The sequence below is a fragment of the Phodopus roborovskii genome, unplaced genomic scaffold, assembly GCF_943737965.1.
Source record: "Phodopus roborovskii unplaced genomic scaffold, PHOROB, whole genome shotgun sequence".
In the NCBI taxonomy this organism is placed as follows: Eukaryota; Metazoa; Chordata; class Mammalia; order Rodentia; family Cricetidae; genus Phodopus; species Phodopus roborovskii.
In genome coordinates, this window is record NW_026126459.1 from 14,268,127 (window position 1) to 14,289,515 (window position 21,389).

General features: G+C 38.3%; 1 protein-coding gene across 1 annotated transcript in view; it reads right to left on the reverse strand.

Annotated features, from left to right (window-relative positions):
* The window catches only part of Cpne8 (copine 8), a 180,782-nt gene that overhangs the window by 18,366 nt on the left and 141,027 nt on the right, over positions 1-21,389 (reverse strand). The window contains exons 14-16 of the mRNA XM_051189672.1: positions 14,640-14,686; positions 10,496-10,677; positions 2,021-2,148 (exon numbers count right to left, since the gene is read on the reverse strand). Coding sequence (XP_051045629.1) covers positions 2,021-2,148; positions 10,496-10,677; positions 14,640-14,686 — 357 coding nt within the window. The remainder of the gene's footprint in view (positions 1-2,020; positions 2,149-10,495; positions 10,678-14,639; positions 14,687-21,389) is intronic.

A 21,389-nucleotide genomic window follows, 5' to 3' on the forward strand; every position in this document is an offset into this window, starting at 1 on the left:
AAAGGTCCTAACTTTTTAATGTCCTGGGGAAAAAAAGATAAGTGATACAAATCCAGCTTTGGCTGCTTTTATCCATTTTATAATAATAAATTATTAGATCATGGCTATTTTTGAAGGATCTTCAAGTTCTGGTCAACAGTGACTTTTATATTTGAGACTTAGAAAGTATTGAGTGACACATAGAAATGACAATAGAATATCAATGGGAACTGTAGATTTATTGTCTTGGTATGCTTTACTTTTGTTCACCATTTCATTTTGTTTTGCTTGTGTTAGGCATATGTGAGTGTATGCTCACCCATGGAAGTGGATTGGAGGCCAGGGGTTGATGTCAGGTGTCATCGTCCATTCTTTTCCACATTTATTTTTTGAGACAGGATCTCTCACTGAGCCTAGAGTTCATTGGTTTTGTTAGGATGCTGGCCAATGAAAGCTGGGCATCCATTTGTCTCTCAATCCCACCCCAGCCCTGGGGCTGTAGACATGAGTCACAAAGTCTGGGTTCTAGAGATGAGAACTCAGGTCTACAGATGTGCATAGCAAGTACTTCACATGTCCATGTCCCCAGTGCAATACTATGGTTTAAATAGAAGTTAAAAAAAAAAGCATATAGAAAATGTCTATCCAAATTTAACTTTTAGAATACCAGGACAAAAATGCAGAACTTATTCATAACTACTGATTAGTGTATTTATAACAATGTACATGAATCCATATAAAATAGCTTCTGTCATTTTCTTTTGTTTCTTTTATTAAAAAGTGATTTGTGTGGCAGTGTTAGAGAAATAATTAAAATTATTTTGCATTAATATGGTTTTGATACTGTTTTATCTTGGCAGCCATTAATATACTAAAGTGTTTTAAAATGAAACATTTGTCCTATAGGAAACTTAAGAAGTCAATATGATTTTTCAATTTATAAATTAGGACCAAATAGTTGATTATGAAATGAATGACTTGGGAACAGAATTGCACACCATAGAGAAACAGAGAGAAAAGGAGGCAAAATTAAGTGTCAATTCATCAAAAATCAATGTTAGTTGTTATGAACAAATAATGTTGAGATTCAGAGTTCGTACATTAGCATAAATTATAGAAGGAAGTATTTGAGAAATCAAAAACCAAGAGTCACCATAGAGAAGTGGCCTCTTACATCTTTGTCTCACTGAAATTAGGCCTTATTGCTGAGACACTGTCACATACTTTCATGTTCCATGTCATGCCAAGTAGAAGACACTGAATTTCTGGTCACATCCCACAGAGAGGATGGAAAAACCCCAGAATGTTCTGAGAACTGAGGTCTTGTATTGCTTGTTTTTTTGTATTGAATGTAGATTAATTTCAATGTCTAAGTGTACATTCAAAAAGGTATAAGACTGGACCTTCTTAGACAATTTCAAACTATGACAGAGTCTTGAGGGTTTTTTTTCCCCAGGGATTTGTAAAGTAATATCTAATCCATTTATGTATGAATGAAACATCAGTATGTATAGAGTTTATGTTTTAACATTTTCCCCAGAATGTGCAGCCTGAGTCATGAGCAAACTCTCCTCCCAGTACTGTGTACTACAAACCAGCAGACTTCTGGGAATTTATAAAATTAGCTTTTATATTAACCTCAGAGAGGTTGAAAGAATGTGCCCTATATATCGCAGAAAGAAAGCACCTGTCTTAATGGGATTGCCTCATTATTTTTATGCCACCACAGGACATGACATTGATATGAATGACTCAGACACCTCATTCTTATTTGCTTTCACGTATTCTTTCTATAAAGACCTTGGTTGGAAAGGACAGGTCCTAACATGGCCTGGTGCATGCTTCTTCATTTGAAACTGATGTAAAGTTCTCTGTAAAGTATTGTTGATTACTTGTTGGGGACCACCTGCATCTGCTTCCTAACTCTCTGGGAAGCAATGAGATGAAAACACATTGACCGCGGAATCATGGTGCACTGTAGTTTTAGGCACAAATGCATGAGCCTGCACTACCACAAGCTCCTTGACAACTCTCTACTTACCTCGCTACATGGTTTATTACAGGGGCAAAGTTGGTTGGCCCATACAGCTGCACAGATTTCAGACTTCTATAATAAGCTTCCATGACGCCTTCAATTCCATCACAATAGGGATTCTGAGGGTTGCCATTCTTGTAGAAAATTATGGGTAAAAAAGTAAAAAAAAAAAAAAATAGTCTCCATGTAAACCAGTTAAAAAGAGAAATTAATATACAGACATGCATAAAGGTAATTTGAATTTGAAAGTTTTATAGTAGCACCCCCCAACACTGAAGAATTAACTGGTTCACAGTAGATATTACACAGATCATAATATAATATAATATAAAATCTAATATATGTGTGTATAGTATATATATTAGACTATATATAGCATATAGCAGACATTTTAAAATCAAAGCTATCTCAAGTCCAAATACACTTGTGCACACATAGATATTTTATTTTAATTCTGGAAAGAAGAAAATTAATGATAATAGTGTTTATCTGTGGGTAATTAGATATTTAGTGCTTTTCACTCCATATCCTTAACATATTACACATTTTCCCAATTTAATAAAGGTAGTAAGCATGTATTACAATCTGAAAAAAGTAAATGCTTCCAATTAAGTTTTACTTGAGAACTGGTAAAAGGCAAAATTATTTGCTGTAAACACTTTTCAAGTCACAGAAGCCTGACTCTATCTAGAGAAGGGGTCATACAGAATATCATTTGAAGTGAGAAACATTGAAACAAGAAAAAGGGGAGAAAAAAATCAAAGAGGATATATATATCCATGTAGTTCAAGGGAATGGAGCTGCTTAGAAACAGTAACTGCATGCACTCCACACCCTTCCTTTCTCACACTGCCTGTACCCTGGCACTATGAAGCCTCCAGGTCCAGATTTTACAAGTTATTCAAGTGAGAGCATGATAGCTGTTGATTTCTTATCAATCTGAGTGTCCCTGATGTTGTATCACTTTGTATCTTGTTGGCATACATAACCTACATTGTCTCCTATGTGTGTGGGAATCTGGAACAACTAAGATGGGCTGCTCTGTAGTAGGCTGGCTCATGGAGGTTAAGATGCCAAAGTGAGTTGCAGTCACCTGAAAGCCTGAGATGAGTTAGAATAAGAAGACAAATGGATTGCCATAGGTTTGTTTCTAATGACACGGCAGTTAACTTCCCCAGAATGAGTAGTCAGAAAGGAGGATAAAGCCTTAGCAGTTTCTCATGAGACTTTCAGCAGATGCTCACCATTGTTTCTCCTCTACCCTATCTCCTAAGACCAGGCCACCAAGAGCCACCTTCTCCAGGTAAGGACAATTAGGCTCCACACCTCTGGAAGTGGGGCATACAAAAACAAACAAACAAGCAAACTAAAAAACCTGTAGCTCTATTAAAGACATTATAACCATAGCTATACTTAAATAGAAATAATTCTAGAGTATACGTTGGTCCCTAAAAACAATAACTGATCATTTAGACCTGAGGTTTGTTGAATTCTATGTAGCAAGTCTGTACTGAATAGTCAATTCCTATAATATTACTAGCTAAATGGTCAGTAATGTGCTGTTAGACTTAGCACATAAAGAAATGGAAACAATGAGTTGTTAGCTCACACAAGGTCACACAAGGCAAGAGAGAGATAAACTGTAACTCCAGGAAGTCTGACTTTAGACCTTGATCCCTTCATCCCTTTGTGTTACTCTTTATGACACAGCTGATGTTTTGCAAAGCTGAAAGAACAATACTTTCAATCTTGTTATATATAAAAAAGGAATTATACTGAATTCATCTCTTTCAGTTCTATATTTTTAATTAATTAACCCTCATAAAATGCTTTTAAACTGTGATGGTTTGAATGATAATGTCATATAGATAGATTCAGACATTTGGATTCTTGGTCCACAGTTGTTGGTTCTAGTTAGATAGGCTTAAATGGTGTAGCCTTAATGATGGAAGTATGTCACTATGGCAGGACAATCCCAAGTAAAAATCTAAGCAATGGGGGGAGGCTATCTTAAATGCCCTTCCCCTACAATGAGATTGATGGCTACCTTATATGCCATCATAGAACCTTCTTTCAATAGCTGATGGAAACAGAAGCAGAGGCCCACAGCTAAGCACTGAGCCAAACTCCTGGAATCTAGTTGCAGAGAGGGAGGAGTGATGAGCAAAGGTGTTAAGACCTTGCTGGGGAAACCCACAGAAACAGCTGACTTGAACAAGGGGGAGCTCATGGACCCCAGACTGACAGCTTGGAAACCAGCATAGGATGGAACCAGGCCCTCTGCATGTGGGTGACAGTTAAGAGGCCTGGGTAGTCTATAGGGTCCCTGGTAATTGAATGACATTTACACCTAGTATACGAATGGACACTGGGAGCCCAATCCCCATAGAGGGATACTCTCTCAGCCTAGACACACAGGGGAGAGCCTAGACCAATGGGGGGCATGGGAGAATGGGAGGGAGAGGGAACTGGGATTGATAAATAAAATAAGATTGTTTCTAATTTAAAAAAATATAAAAATATTTTTAAAAAAGGCTTTGAGGTTTAAAAGCCACGTTACTCACAGTTTTCTGTCTTGGCTCCCTGTTCAGTTTAAGATGTGAGCTGATTACTGTCATGCTTCCCCACTATGATATTGATGTGCTCCTATCCCCCAGAACTGCAAGCCCCCAATAAGCCTTCCTTTCTTTAAGGTGCCTTGGTCATGGTGTCTTATCATAGGAACAGAAGAGTGATACAGAAACTAATAACAAACAAACAATGCCATCCAGAAAAACAAATGCCAGATTTGGTTCTTTATGTGTGTGTGTGTGTGTGTGTGTGTGTGTGTGTGTGTGTGTGTGTATGGGAGAGCACACACAGTCCCTCACTACCACCTGAGCTTCCCACATTTGTGGAAATCATAGGGGCCAGCACACATCAGGAATATAATGGACAAGCCTCACCCTGGGAAAACCCACCTTTGTGATCATGGTTTCTTCCATGCTAGGTTATTATAAGTTTTTAGCTTGGAGTGCATATAGAAGCCAGAAAAGTATAGAAGGACAGGGGCCATTGGTGAGGGCAATAATAAGGAAATAAGCATGCAACTCAAGTGATATGAATTAGGAAATGGGCATAATGGGATGGGGACTGTTTAAGTGTGGGGTGATGTAGGAGAGTAGGGCCAGAGGGGTAGAAGGAAGGACAACTAATATTAATGATGTTTGAAAAAGCCATATGGAAACCTACTATTTTATATGCTTCCATATATGTGCAGAGAGAGAGAGAGACAGACAGGCAGACAGGAGTGTAAATGGAGTTATATTACACATGGGGATAATGCTCCTTCCACAAGCCACAAGTTAAGAAACAAATGAACAAGAACAACAAACCCAGTGCCAGATGTGGATACCTCCCATTGAGTTGTTGGCCAGAGGAGTCCCAGAGATCCCCAAACAATACAGACATTTTTCATTGCTCTTGGTTGCCCACCAGAACTTGATGATAAGACCCTATTGCTGAAAATACCACATACATGGGTCACCAAATATGGAGAAATGAAACTGGTACTGACCTGGGAACTAACTTCCCCGTGGCTTGCTTTCACAGTACAAGAAGGTACCATGCACCTTCATCAACAGTCTTATTCAAGCTATGGCAAGCTATAGTAACAACTGGTCTGGCAAGATATACTCAGTGATGTAATAGTGGTATCACACTTATGGAAACAACCAACTATTTTGGATTGTTTATAAGGTCTGTTCCATAGGAGAGAACCTCACATCCACTACTACAAACCTAGCCCCTAACCTGGGGAGGTCACAGGCCCTTGGAAAGTGCTTACTCCTATTATTTGGCTAAATAGCCATAGTGTTAAATTGCCTTCTGAATATTTTTCTTTATATCCATAAACTAGAGCAGCACCCAGAGCTTCTCAGCTCACAGCAGCTTACCAGAAGAGCTGATTGTTTCAGTTGACAGTGGCTGACACAGGAACTGACGACTGGCCAAAGTGTAGAAAATAATTAACTAGAGAGTTCTCAGTCCACAGTGAGACCTTTATATCACACACCATCCCACAAAGACCAAGGGAACTATGCAGAAGAGGGATTGAAAGATTGTAAGAGCCAGAGGTTGAGGAGGTGGGACTTCTCAAAAGTTGTTATCGTCTGGATGTGACAGGCCCACAACACTCATGAACTTATAACATCTGTGTAGTTGCTAGCACAAGACCCACAAAAGATCAAGCCAATCAGCATTCCAGCATGGATGAGAGACACAGACCACCTAGCTGAGGAGCTATTGGTCACTGATGGCTGCTAGGGAAGGATAGTCAATTTTCTTCAGGGTTGAGAAGGGGCTGTTGATGTGGGAGAAGTTAGAGAGGGGAGTGGGTGTGGTTATAATAAAAATATATTGTATATGTTATGTAAATATCAAAGAACAATGAAAATGTTACATTAAGAATAAAAGACCTCTTTTCATTATAAAATGGATATACAAAATATCTAAAATCTAAGACACAGAAGTTTAATCTTTAACACAAAAAATATTGGTTTTAATGTTAGTTGCAGGTTGCCTAGTTTGTGTGTGTGTGTGTGTGTGTGTGTGTGTGTGTGTATGCAGCATTGGGTGTCTTTTACAGTAGCAATTCACCTTAATTTTTGAGACAGGGTATTCTGATGAACCTGGAGATCACCATTTTTGTTAGTCTGGCTGGCTATAGTATCTCAGGAATCCTCCTATCTCCACTCACACAGAGCTGGGTTATGCGGGCACCACCAGCCCCAGATTTCGATTAGTGTTTTTACATGGGAGCTAGAGATTTGAACTCAGGTCTTCAGTTGAGACCTAGAAATTTGAACACAGGTCATCACCTTGGACCTAGGGATTTGAACTCAGGTCTTCACATGGGAGCTAGGAATTTGGACTTAGGTCCTCATGCTTTCACAGCTAACACTTTTCTAACTCAGCCATCTCTAGCTCATAACTGACCTATTTCAACTTCTTTTAAATAAGATTTTATGATGCTCTTTTCCCTTGAAAGGTGTAAGCTAATTAAAATTAAAACTCATTACTGATTTTAGGCATAGAAAAAAAATTGATATGTCAGCCTTGAGGGAACAGGTACAAACTAGGATAGTCAGAACTTTTCTGATCAGCATTTAAATGTTTTCGCTGGGGGCTTGGATTTCTATGGAACTCTTTCTCCTCCACTGGAACTGGAATGACAAGGTCACAAATTCCCTTCTTTGATACATAGGCACTGTATACCTGCTTGTTACCAGGGATCACTAAAAGGCTGAGATCTGAATTAGTCCTCCTGCTCTAAGAAGTGGCACTAAGATTTCCTCACAGCGGAGGTGATATGGAAGCTTTACAATGCTAAGTCTTATCTCTTTACTTGGTTTGTATTAGATCAGATTATTTAAAACATTTTAGCAGTTACCAGAATTAGACTTGCCCTCTAATGACAAAGTTATAACGAGTTAAAAAAGATTTTAAAACTAGTTCCTTTAACTAATTATGCAAGAAAACACGTTTTGTCTTTGAAAACCAATTAGAATGGCATTGTATGCTTGCCAATATTATCTCAGAGAAGACCTAGTAAGTAGCATTTCTCTTAGTCAGGAAAACAAAAGTACTCTGAAAACAGAACATAACCACCAGGCACTTCTAAATGTGGTTTATTACCATTGGGACCAATGTAGTCCTGTTTCCTGGGCAATGCACAGGGCTATTTCCATAGATTTCACAGACTGACATCTATCTCAGCAGCTCTGAATGGGGTGTCAAAAAAGAGCTCACAGGTCAAATAATAAACAATTCATTCTTATCAGAAGACAGTATTGTAAATTTGGCTACTTGGTTACAACAGTGAATGGGAATAAAGAAAAATCAGAAAAGAGAGAGAGGCAAAATTTATGTACAAAGGTGGGAACTATGCAGAAATTACTAACTTCATTTGGTTGAACACAATCATTCCTTCTGGGGGCCTTAAAATAGATCCAGACCCTCCTGAGGTTCATACAGGTAATTTTCATAGCTTTTTAAGTTTCTGGAAGGTTTTCATTCTCTGAGATTCATGGAATTCTCAACAGATACTCATTTTTATCTGACTTAGGAGTATTATGCATCAACTATTTCATGGAAGAAAACTGCGATTCCCCCACCCCATAGCAATTTTTTCTTAGATTGTGCGGGTGATGGAATGGAAAAGTAACACTGAATATAAAAATACCAATGCACAAATACTGATGAAAATATGTGGGGAGAGTCTAAATTTGTTCATATAAAAGCTGCAGTGATATATATATATATATATATATATATATATATATATATACACACACACACACACACACACACAAACACACACACACAAAACACCTGTGTGTGTATATGTATATACATGTACACATGTGTTCATGTGTGTATGGCATATATGTATACATATATGGGTGTGTGCATATATGTGTATATATGTTTGCATGTGTACATGCTTATGCATACATGCATGTGTACCTGTGTGCTTCTACACATGTACAAATGTATATATGTAGGTGCATGTATATGCATGTGTATATGTACATGGGTATTACACATGAACAAACACATATGTATTTCACATGTGCATGTGTGTATGTGTGTGTTGAGAAAGTAAATACCTACAGAGACAGACATTTGGGTCACTCTTGTGAGCTATATTTTAATAACAGTTAAGAGCAGAGGTGTTAAGAAAAATAGGAAGATTAGGGTTTGATCCTGTGCTTTGGATTCTGAACTGTCACCCAGCTTCTGGAGAAATTCTCATCACATCCAGAATAAGTAATACAGTGAGTGTGTCTGTCATGTTTTATCTACCACTCATGGATTATTTTTGGACATTATAAAAGATCATGAGTATAAATGATGTGTTTTTATTCTAGTAATTCTCATGTTTGGTCTGTGACGTTCACTCAGCCTTGGTTTGTCTTTCTACCCAGGAAAAGTGGAGCGTGGGAGGGGGGAGCAGCACTAATGCTGAGACAGCATGGTTTCCAACATCAGTTGGGAGACAGTCCATCATTGTTAGAGACATGATCTGTTGGTCCAGTGTTGTACAACAGCATGCTTGGATGTGTCATTTGTAACCCTAGAAATGAATTTTCAATGCTCTGGAGATTAGGAAGTCTAAGATCAAGTAGCTGGATAGATGCTTTATCCAGGGTGAAGGATGCTGGCCTTATATGATGAAAGGTGGAAGGGCAAGAGAGCAAATCTATGTGAATTCTCTTCTAAAAAGGTTTTATTCCCATGTCTTCTTCCTGACCTAATATCCTCTTGTGTGTGTGCTGCATGTGAAGCCTAGATGTTGGCAGCAGGGATCTTCCTTGGTCACTTTCCACCTTACTGTTTGAGCAAGATCCCTCCTCCCTCAAAGTTGGAGTTCACCAATTTAGCTAGACCTGCCATCAAGCCTTGGGAATCCTCATCTCTTTTCCTCCCCAGCACTGAAGTCATGGACACATACCCTCATACTCAGCCTTTTATGTGGGGAGTAGAGATCTGAAATCTGGTCCTTGTGCTCATATTGCATGCAGGTGATCCACTGAGCCAAGTCACCGACATCCTAGTCTAGTCACCTCTTAGTAGGTTTACCTCTTAGTTGTGCTAGTACTGGCAACACCGGAACTTTAGACAAGATACACTCAGATCACGACAATATCTATATGAAAAAAGTGGATTTTCAAGGGTCTGATTTAGGTGAAATTTTTATATATCCATCCCTAACAGTATATAACAACATTGGTTTGATTACATGGAGTAAGTGTAAAGATGGAAAAGCAGAGGAGGTATGAATGAGAGGGGGAGAGAAATGAGTAACCACACATAAAAGCAGAGGAAACGCTTTTATGGAAAGTTAATAATTTCATTTAGTTTAATGAATCATCCCTTTTACCAGGCATAATGAAGGATGACCAATTAAAGATAGCTGCATATTCCTTGATAGTCTTTCTACTGAGCAGTCAAATTGAAACCTGTGCTGGCCATTGTAACCCACTTAGTAAAAGTAATAGGACATTTTAGGACTTCTAAGTCTGTGGTCTAATGGGCCTGGAGTTTCTGACTCAGATTTCAGAACAACCAGGAAAACTGGCCATGGGTAGGGAATTGGAATACCATGAGACTACTATACCATGGTGAAGTATCTGTATTATTTTACATCTCTAAACTTTAGGGATGATTTTATGCAATGGCAGATACCCAGAATAGACTTACTAGGTAAAAAAGGAGGTTCTTTAGGCAGATTGACTGATAAGCTATCCTTTTTTATATATGAAATTCATTCTTCTAAGTGAACTATAATGAAATTAGATGAGTGTATGGTCACCAAAACTTCCTACACAAACAAGTACAGTAGGAAACAAACAAACAAACAAACAAAAACCCAATACTGAAATATCTGGCATGTTTCTTTTTTTCTGAAACTACCAAATACTTTTAGTATATCATTACCAAAGCAAACTCATGAGATATCCTTCCATCTGGAGGCAGCTTTGCACCAAAACCAAGGGCTGGGAACATCTTATCACTGTCATAGTCTTGAACGATTTCTCCTACAGCTTTCAGTGCCATACCGTAGGCATTCAGCTGGTAAGGGTTCATGTAGTGGAGAGAAGTTGGCTGGGCAGGGTTTCCTAGTGACAGAAAATGTAGTAAAGCACAAGTACTCAGGCGCAGATTTGTAACAATATTGTAGGTTTTACTTATTTCAGTTTCAAATACTTAAAATTATCATGTTCTGCCTAGCCCCACACAGGATCTTTGTCTAGACCTGGATCTTCACTCTACACCAATGGTACTTTCCTTTCTGTCCTTCTCAGACTGTCACCTTGTCCTGACTTAGCCCTCTTTCTTTAGTTATGTTTCACACACAGCAAACACAACTTGTTTCTTTTGTTATGTTCCATAAAACTGGCAATTAAAAGATCAACTCCCAACTCCTTGAGTCTGTGAATTTGTCTGAATCTCCCTTGTGCCTTCAACAATGCCAATGAAGATGGAAATGGTAGCTGCTGAATGACACTGAACTAGTAGCAGCGGTGGTTACAATGAGGACTCTATCATAGACTGAACATCTGGCATCATACCTCACAAGCCTTCCAACAAGTTCTTTATGAAACACTTTGACTTTTGGCTATTATGCTTCTAAGAATATTCATACACAAGTTTTTTTTAAAAGTTTTATTATATTTATATATTTTTTCTTTTTTTTCCTTCCCTTCCTTCCTCTGCCCCCCCTCCCTCCCTCCATCCCTCACTTATACCCTCTCTGCCCTCTCACATGCTCCCTGACCACCCTCCCCTACCATCCCGCCACACCAATTCCATATGTAGGGCAATGCCATCCAGGTGGGGTCATGTAGATCTGGAAGTGCAAACTCGTACAGACATGTTGGAGATCAGTATGGCGGTTCCTCAGGAAAATGGGAATTAGTTTACCACAAGTTTTCTTTCTACATGTTTTCATTTCTCTCAGATATATATCTTAGAGTAAACTAATCCACCATGACAAAATAGGCTTCATTCCAGGGATGAAATCCATCAATGTAATCCACCATATAAAAAAATGTTATTATAGGTGTAATTATCTTCTCTCTTTTTATTTTTCAAGACAGGGTTTTTCTGTGGTTTTGAAGGCTGTCCTGGAACTAGCTCTTGTAGACCAGCTTGGTCTCTAACTCACAGAGATCCACCTTCCTCTGCCTCCCGAGTCCTGGGATTAAAGGCATGTGCCACCACCGCTTGGCATCTTCTCATTTTCATTGTGAATATTTTATCCTTGCAAAGGTATAGAAAAGAACTGAGGTATGTATTTATATTCCTTCATGTAGACTTGCCCAACTCATGATTAATTGTAACACATTTTTAGTGGATTTCTCAGAATTACATATTACAGGTAGATCTTCAAAAGCAGTTAGTTTCATCTCACTTTATTTATTTATGGTATCAATATTTAATTATTTTCTCTAACTTCCATGGCAAGAACACCTAGTACAATGTTGACTAGAAATGATCAGAGTGTTCATGTCTTGTTTTCTATCTCAGAAGATGTCATCCAACCTCTCATTCCTGAGCACGATGTTGAGTAGGGTTTTTTATATTTTTGGTTGTGAACCTAGCCTTTATAACAGCTGAGACATCTCTCCATCCCACTGAGTAGGCTTTTTATGATTTCCCTCTACAAGGTTTGAAAGCATATGCCACAAACACATGCAGAACTTTGCCAAACGATTTCTCAGTATTATATGGGATAGTATTCATTTTCAAAATTTTAATATTCAAAAATCAAGTAATATAAAGTAGCCTTGTGAATACAAAGAAATTAGATAATGAATGAGCAGGTGATATGCTATTTTACTGAGTGTTTTTATATAACATGTACATGAATGGTGATTTTTTAAGTTTTTTCTTGTGATGACTTGGCCTCATCTTTGCGTCAAAGTATTAATGGCCTTACAGAAAGAACCAGGAGATGCCCTTTCCTCATTGGTTTTTGGAATAGCTTGCAAAAGGCTGACAATTAAAATAGTTGGTAGACCTCATCAATGAAGCCTCCTGGAACTAAGGTCCAGTAGATAAACTTTGAAGGTAGTTTTCTCATTGCTAATTCAGTTTCTTGTTACACATTGTTCAGGTTGTCAGTATTTAAATGAGTTTCAGTTACTATATCTTCCTACTATACATATAATTGATTCTCTTAGTTGGCCTAAAATCCACTGATAGAACAACAAACTTCTTCCGACCAGTTGAAGGTAAGCTGAGTTACTTATTATGGGCCATATATCTTAGACATGAATCAAGATTACTATCTGAACACATAATGCTAACAAATAAACTTTAACATATAAAAAATATGAGCTCCTAGAATTTGACTTCATTAACTGTAGTTATAGCTCTTCAACATGCCTAATTAGTAAAATGTTTTGCAGAACTAGGTTTGCTCAATTGTGCAAGAAGGTTGGATTTAAGTGCTCGTTGGATGGTGATTTGTGAAATGTGGGTCAGTGTAAGAGAAATGTAAAGAAATAATATGAGAGCTATACACATAATGAATAATTAGGAAAGAAAAATCTGCAGGGGTTCCTTAACATGCACCGAGGCATTGTCCTGGCTTGTTTTATGTTATCCTTATATAAGTTAGAATCATCTGAAAACAGGGAACTATAATTGAGAAAATGCCTCCGTAAGATCAGGCTGTAGACAAGTTTTCTTAATTAGTAGTTAATATGGGAGGCCCCAGTTCACTGTGGGTGGTGCCATCCCTGGGCTGGTTGTTGTATGTTCTATAAAAAAGCCACAAAGAGAAAGCCAGTAAGCAGCCCTCCTCCATGCCCTCTGCATCAGCTTCTGTCCCCAGATTCCTGCACTATTTGAGTTCCTGTCCTGACCTCCTCCAATGATGAACAGTGATGTGGAAGAGTAAGCCAAATAAACCCTTCCCTCTCCAGTTTGCTTAGGTCACTGTGTCTCATCACAGCAACAGTAACCCTAAGATAGGCATCATCCTCATAAATACAGTGGAGACTGAAGATACTGTCATTCAAAAGTGCACTCAATACTCCTAACCCTGTAACATATCTCAGCAACTCCAGATCCCATGGGGAAGCTTCAGTTTTCCCTGTTATTGTATAACTTGGGAGCTGTGGTTCACAGCTGCAGCTGTTTGATATCAGCAGAGAATATCACATAGAACCACAAGTTCAGGAGGAAGAAGAAATGAAAAATTCCCAACATGGCTTCTAAGGATGCTGTACTGCCTTTTTGCCTTATAAAGTTGAATTTTCTCAGTATACTACTGTGGATTGGGAATTACTTGTAGGTAATTATAAACTCATGGCAACTTTAGGCTAAAATAAGTAACAAAGGCCTGCAAGATGACTCAGTGATTAGCAAGCATCACTTGGGCCATAAGACCAGAACCCACAGCAGAATGACAAAATTGACCTCTGAAGTTGTCAATTGATCTCCATACCTACCTGTGACACATGCCTACTCACATTCATACATGCACACCATAAACATGCACTCACAAATAGTAATAAACAAAATAAAAATTGAAAAAAAAATGAGGCTCTTGCTTTTAGGATATGTTATAACTGATTCAAACAGTTATTCCATTCCAAATAAACTTAGTAAAATAAAACAAAATTTTCATTATTTTTCCTCCTTAAAATGTTTTTAGATGAATTATTAATGTTCATACAAATTCATATATGTATCAATCATATTTAATAAATTTAATGTCAAAATATTAATATTTGAGTAAAATTATGATTGAACCACATTTTCATGAGTAAGTACACACAGAGGTGCTTGCAGAATGGAATCTATAATTAGACACCCTTCAGAAATGACTTATATACACAATGGACTTAACTACATCTAAAATCAGTATTCTTTGGAATGAAATGTGAAATAGTAAAATGGTTCAATACATAGTTAATCTGTTACATATTTTTGTTATATTTCTTCTTCATTTTGTATATCTAAACTGTTATATAATGTTAAAATAAAGATGAAATTTTAGGATTTTTGATGAAAATAAAAATCTGTCAATTGTTCACTGTTCTTATCAGTGAACAGTGGTAGCACTCACCATTTGATGCTGTGAAGTCAATAGCCACTGTGAAGTTGATCTGAGTTCTAGAACAGAAGCAAATAAAGAGACACTAAGTAAGCAATTGCACCCAGAAGGTTAAAATGCTGACTTTGAACAAATATAACATACATTAGACAGCGTGAAATTGGCAGATTTACTATGTAAGAGTGTGTTAAGAATATCTTTGTTGCAATAATACTGTAAAACAAAAAGTCCTTTGAACAAGATTAGCTTGTTTTTGAGCTTGGTAACCATGGGAGTGGCTGAATGAAGGGTTTACATAGCAACTGTGAGATTCAAGTTCAACCCTCATAGTTAATTGCTGCCTTTGAAACCATCAGTAAAACTGTCAAACATCTCTACAACACCATCCTTAAACTAACTTTCAAAAGTCCTAAAGATAGGACCCTCCTCTATGTTTCTAAAAACTGAAATAGCTTAAGGGACAGTCTATATTAACTTGGCATGGTAACATCCACCTATTTATCAGTTATAAATATAGCGATAAGAAATGTGTATTTATTTTAATTTTCAGCACCTAGTCAATACATTACTTGGTTAGTTTGTTTTAAAGAGAGTTACCTGTTTTCTTTCCCTCCTCCCTCCCTCCTTCTCTCTCTCTTCTTTCTTGCTTGCTCTTCCTTTAATTCTTTTGTTATATTACAAACTAAATAAATGGCATTTTACTTTTTCATACACTCATGACTATTTATGTTTATGATACCATTCCTTTCTTTCCAAAGACAAAAGCCACAGTAAGCAGTAGTGCCACCATTGCAGTGACAGTGTAACCCTAACAGTGAATCCCCCTTTCTTGTGTTATTTGAATAGCATTTCATTATAGGAAAATCAGCATTTCCTTTAGGGCCACACATAGCATATTTTAAAGACTTAAACTATTTCTTGTAAGAAAAAATTCTCCTGGAAAACTGAACTATTCAAAGTCTGGAATTGTGAGAAACAGATGATGACAATGATGCCTACCTTGATGTCCATAGTGGCCCTGAAGGGACTTAGACATGAATGGTCTCTGACTCTAGGACTAAATCATCAAGCTACCATCATGCTCCACTAACAAGCATTACTTTCCCGTTTCAGATTCAGCCTCAAAAATCTGCATGCAATTCTGAGACTGACTCAAGTGCACAGCCCTCCCTAGCGAGTGATCAACTTCTCATATTTATATATAACAAAGTCAGTGTAGACTCCTTTTATAGCCACTCAGTAACATTTTACTCCGAGTAGAAATCAGGTTTAGAGGCTAGGAATCCAGGCTCCCGGCAGGGGTGGGGGTGGGGTGTCTCCATTCTGATCAGCACAAATCTAAATGAGTACAACTTCTAGAGAAGTAACACAGTGAGACATTTGGGAGAACAACCTCAATAACTAACTCCCTTTGAGGGGCTAAAAGGAATGGCACCCCAACCCACTGATGATTTATGGCAAACGACTGTAACACAGGTTGACAAGGTGACCCAGACACAGAGTAGTGCTAAGTCTGAAAGAACTGGATTTGAGTCTTGGCAGCTCACTTGTGACATTGACCAAATTTCAATATTTTTAGAGGGCAGGCTCATAGTAATAGCACAATAACAGAAAGACACAAGGGAAGTACATAAAATATATGCATATAAATAGCATACATGTTAAATATACATATTATGATATATAGTTACATAGGCTATATCTGTTAATCTAACAATAATTTGATATGAACACAGTCATTTTTAAAAACGTATTTTAGAGTTAAGAAAATTGATGCTTTCAAAACTCAATCATTTTCTTCACCAACAACAAATGCCAACATTAGAAAGTAAATTAACATCTTTCCAAGGATGTCCTTAATAATAAAGATACTAGGAAAAGTATCATAGTCTTAATGTAAATTTGCTTTCTACAAGGAATGCTATCGACACTAATCTCAGAAGTGTATGCATGTCTATTATTCCCATGGAAACTGGTTAAGCATAAAAGTGACCCAGAGCTTTGAGAACACATCATATTAACATATTTTTTAATAACAAATTAGAATCCCACATTTTGGATTGAGCTTACCTAGGTTGAAAGAGCAAATACCTCATGCTGTGCTCTCTCTCTCTCTCTCTCTCTCTCTCTCTCTCTCTCTCTCTCTCTGTGTGTGTGTGTGTGTGTGTGTGTGCGCGTGCGTGCGTGCATGTGTGTGTGTGTGTGTGTTCAACCATTTTTATTTGTATGGCTGATGGCTGACACTGGCTGGGTTCATTCATTGCCCACCACTTTATTTTCTGGGATAAATTCGCTCACTGAACTCATAGCTCACCAGAAGCCAGAAACCCACTAGAATCCACATGCCTCAGACCCCAAGAGTTGGAGCTACAGGAGTATGCTGCCATACCTGGCTTCTTTTGGGGGGGGTGCTGAGGATATAAACCTAACCTCTCATGCTTCTGTAGCAAATACTTTACCCATAAGCCATCTCACCAGCCCTCCAACTCTCTCTGTACATTGGAACCTCATTGTGCTTCCATGCCCATGAATAATTTAATTCTATGGTTGTTTCTCATGTTTTCGTCATGGTACTACTCAACACACTACTAACAGCTTCTTAAAATGTTATTCTCAGAACAAAACCTGAGCCATCACAATAACCAAGGCCTCCCCAAAGCAGTTGCATATGTTGAAGTTACAGAGGAAAGATGTGACCACTAGCTACAAAACTATATGGCACAGGAGAACAAAAATAGAAAAAGAAATATGTAGAACTAAAGTAACTTACCCAAATACAGAGCAGATTATTTTTAAAAAATTAATAAAATGCTAAAAAAGAAGAGAGACTAAAAGGAGGAAAAGAGCAAGAGAGAGGAAAAAGACACATGGAGTTAGAAAGAGGCAGAGATAGATGTATAGGGAGGGAGAGGAGAAGACAGGAGAGGAGAAAGGAGAGGAGGGAGGTGGGGCTGAGATCTCATAGAGCTGTGATTTAGCCCAAGATTATTCCAAATGCCCAGGATCCTCTAAGACAGAGTAGAAGGTCCTGATGCACTTAGCATTGAATGGCAAATAATAACCCTGGGCCAACAGAGGCATTCAAGCTCTAAAAGGAACCCTTGATGTATATTGATTAGCCAACTAATGATAGGATTTGACTAACTCCTACTTTCCCCTGACTCCCTTCCATTGTTTTCTCTGCCTCACAGCATGTTCAGATCAGAAGGGAAACATTATGTCTTGCCACATAGGCACCTATTGATAATGATGCCTACTATTATCTTAAAAACAAAGCAAAACAAAACAACAATAGTCACAAAAATTGAATTTCAACAATCATCTTCCAATTGCCAAGAGCTGTGTGAAGTGAGGGAAAGTCTTGGAAGCAGAGGAAATACCAGCTGTGAACTCACCATGCTTATCCTCCCAATGGTGGTTTACTAGATTCAACAACAAAAACAGCCTAGCATTTTTTATGTTTTTGTTGTTTTGGTTTTTTGAGACAGGGTTTCTCTGTTTTGCTTTGGAGCCTGTCCTGGAACTAGCTCTGTAGACCAGGCTGGCCTCAAATTCACAGGGATCCACCTGCCTTTGCCTCCTGAGTGCTGGGATTGAAGGTGTGTGCCACCAACACCCGGCCAGCCCAGCATTTTTTATCAATGAATTAATTCCCACTTCTTCTGAGTGCTGAGTGCATCTATGCATAATGTGATATATGCTTAGTATGCAGACATTCACTTTCTACATGTTTATAAAATATTAATGAATCCATTTCCTAAAGAAAGATGGTGGAAATTAGGCTGTAAAGCAGATTTCTTGAAGACTATGATTAATGATTTTTTTTTTTTTTTTTTTTTTTTTTTGCCATCTAGTAACAATGTCATCAGTAACTGTACTACAGTCTCCACTCTTTATCAGTGCTTGGAGCTTAATGTCAGAGACAAGGGATGAAGCATGAATTAACACAAGATTACTCCTGATAGAATATCCATACAAAGATTGGGTATGAACCCTTGAAATAATGCACTTAGTTTTGTTTGAGAAACAGACAAGAGAAAGCAGAATTTCAAGAAACACAGTTAACTGCTGTTCTGGAATAGAAAACAAGTTCAGCTGGCAAAGTGAGTGCATTAGTTTTAACATCACATGTGTGAGAGCTCTGTGAGGGCATACACTTAACAAGTGTTTTTATTTTATTTTGCCACCTTCCTGAAGCTGTGAATGTCAGAAAAGTTCTCCAGAATGATGGGCAGAGGTTATTGACACAGCCATTAAAAGATAGATATTCATATGACCCACCCTCTCAGATATTTATAGTTGCTACTGTGAATTAGGTATTATGAGTGAACACGGCATATTCAGGACTGTTTCTATTTATGCCCCCATTCAAACCCTGTCCAGTTGCACAGACTAAATATTATGGATCCTGGAGGTGGAGTCCTCCATTCCTGTTTAAATTAATTTTGATAAACTCAGATTCACATTCTGTAACTGTTGGGATCCATTTCAGACCCACCCATCTCAGCAGCCCTCTCTAGGCATAGAGTTATCAGGACAATGCTTTTGCCCTGGTTTACTAATATGCAATCCAGTTTACACTTTGGTTCGGTTACCTGGCTCTGATCCTCTGATTTACTTCCATAAGCACTGGTACCCAGACTTTCCTCCTTGATCCCATTTCACTTTGAGCTAAACCCTGAAGCCTCTTCTGTCTCAGCTTTTCCTTTTTCTTTAAATAAGTGATCAACTGACAAGCAGAAAACTGTCAGATTTAAACGGTTGTTCATCTTTAAAACTCCCTATTTTCTTTGGGAGATGGAGAGATGAACAGGGGTTAGCACTAACTGCTCTTCCAGAGGGCCCAGATTCAGTTTCCAGCACCCACGTTACAGCTTACAATTATAACTCTAGTTCCAGGGATTCCATGCCCTCTTCCGTCTTCTGTGGGCACCAGGAATACAAGTATGTCACAGAGATACATGTAGGCAAAACACTCCTTCATACACTTAAAACTGAGAATTACTACTTCCCATGTGCTAGTCATGATTGGCCAGAAGAGAGCAGGTTTGGGTACAACTATAGATTCAAATATTCCCAGGGAAGGCCACTCTACTCCAGGACAGCCTTCTCAGATGAGCACAGGACCTTTCTTGTACCCATTCTTGAAGGGAACTTACTAATATTTCATTCTTTAGTATTGATGCCACTGATGCTGGTTTTCAGTATCTGAATCTAAGAGGCTTCTGTGAACACTGGAGTGTTTGTGCTGGCCAAGTTTCTGGTTGTACCAGATATTTAGAGGTTGTCCCTCAAAATTTAACCTCCCATGCTAGATTTCATTTCCTTCACTTCTGCTACTAGGGTCTGAGCCTGCTCAACCCAAGATAGTACCAAAATGGTCTGTACCACTCCTAGGTGCTGCTTCCCTCAAAGGGAAAGAGAGCTACCCATGAGGGATGAATCATTCTCTGCCCACAAAGATGCAGCTTCACAAATTAACAGGTGTTCTGCTTTTTCTGGACTTTGTAGATTGAGTTCAGTTTTTAAAATTAAAATTGGTTACATTAAATTACATAAATTAAAATACAATGACATTAACTGCCCCCTCCCCTGTCCCCCTGCCAATACCTCCCATGTTCCCTCTCATTCTCTGTCAAGTTGATAGTGTCTTTATTATTATTGTTACATGCATTTGTGCATAAATATCTACATACAACTTGTCAATTCCCTTTAGTGTAGGTTATGAGTTTGGGACTTCAGGGATGACAACTTTGTATTGAATAAGCAATTAGAAGGCTCATCCCTGGGAGAAGTTACTTCCCTATCTCTCATCAATCATCAGATACTTGTAGTTCCCTAGCTGATGAGAGATGCTATTCTGTATATATGTTTCTCATACTGGTTAATGAATAAAGCACTGTTGGCCAATAGGAAAGCAAGATAGGTGGGACTAGGAGACAAGGAGGAAAGAGGAAGTAGTAAGAGGGGGAGTCAGGATGGAGAGCCTGGAGAGAACAGAACCGCCATTTGTCCGCTCTTGGTAAGACCACATGGAAATACATAGACATGGGTTAATAATTAAGACAGAGCTAGCCGATAAGAAACTAGCACCTGGCCAACAGATTTGTATCTAATACAGGGTCTCTGTGTGTTAATTGGGGCTGGCGCAGGGGTGGGACAAGACCGGGCGGTGGCCTGAAAAACCGTACTCCTTACACCTATCTAGGGACCCCATTTTCCCACTCCTGTCTTCGAGTCTCTACTGATACTGTCATTTTTCAGGTCTTGCTTAAAGAGACTTATTGTTAGGATACCATGGGTAGCGCTTCCTGGCAGAATTCCTGGTCCTCTGGCTCTTACAATCTTTCTAGTCCCTCTTTCATGATGTTATATAGGAGCCTTACATGTCAGCACTATGTTACAGAGTTCAGCATTTTAAACACAACACAGGGGCTACAAGTAAAATCTCACAGACATTACCTCTTCTTCTTTTTAAACGATAGCTAAAAAATAAGTTCTGCAAGTAATAGCAAAATAACGAAATAAAAATGAGCTAAAAAAATTTAAGATGAAGTAGGTGATGGAGAGAAATTTTCTGAGTATAAAAACACTAAGCTATCACCAAACAGAACCTGAATTTCAGAATCACAGCAAGCTAGAGGGTTCTGAGTACAAACCCTTGCCCAAACTACCAACTCTGCACGACACAATTTTCTCATATAATAAATAGGTACCAATCTCTTAAAAGCAGTGGTTCTCAACTTGTAGATCACAACCCCT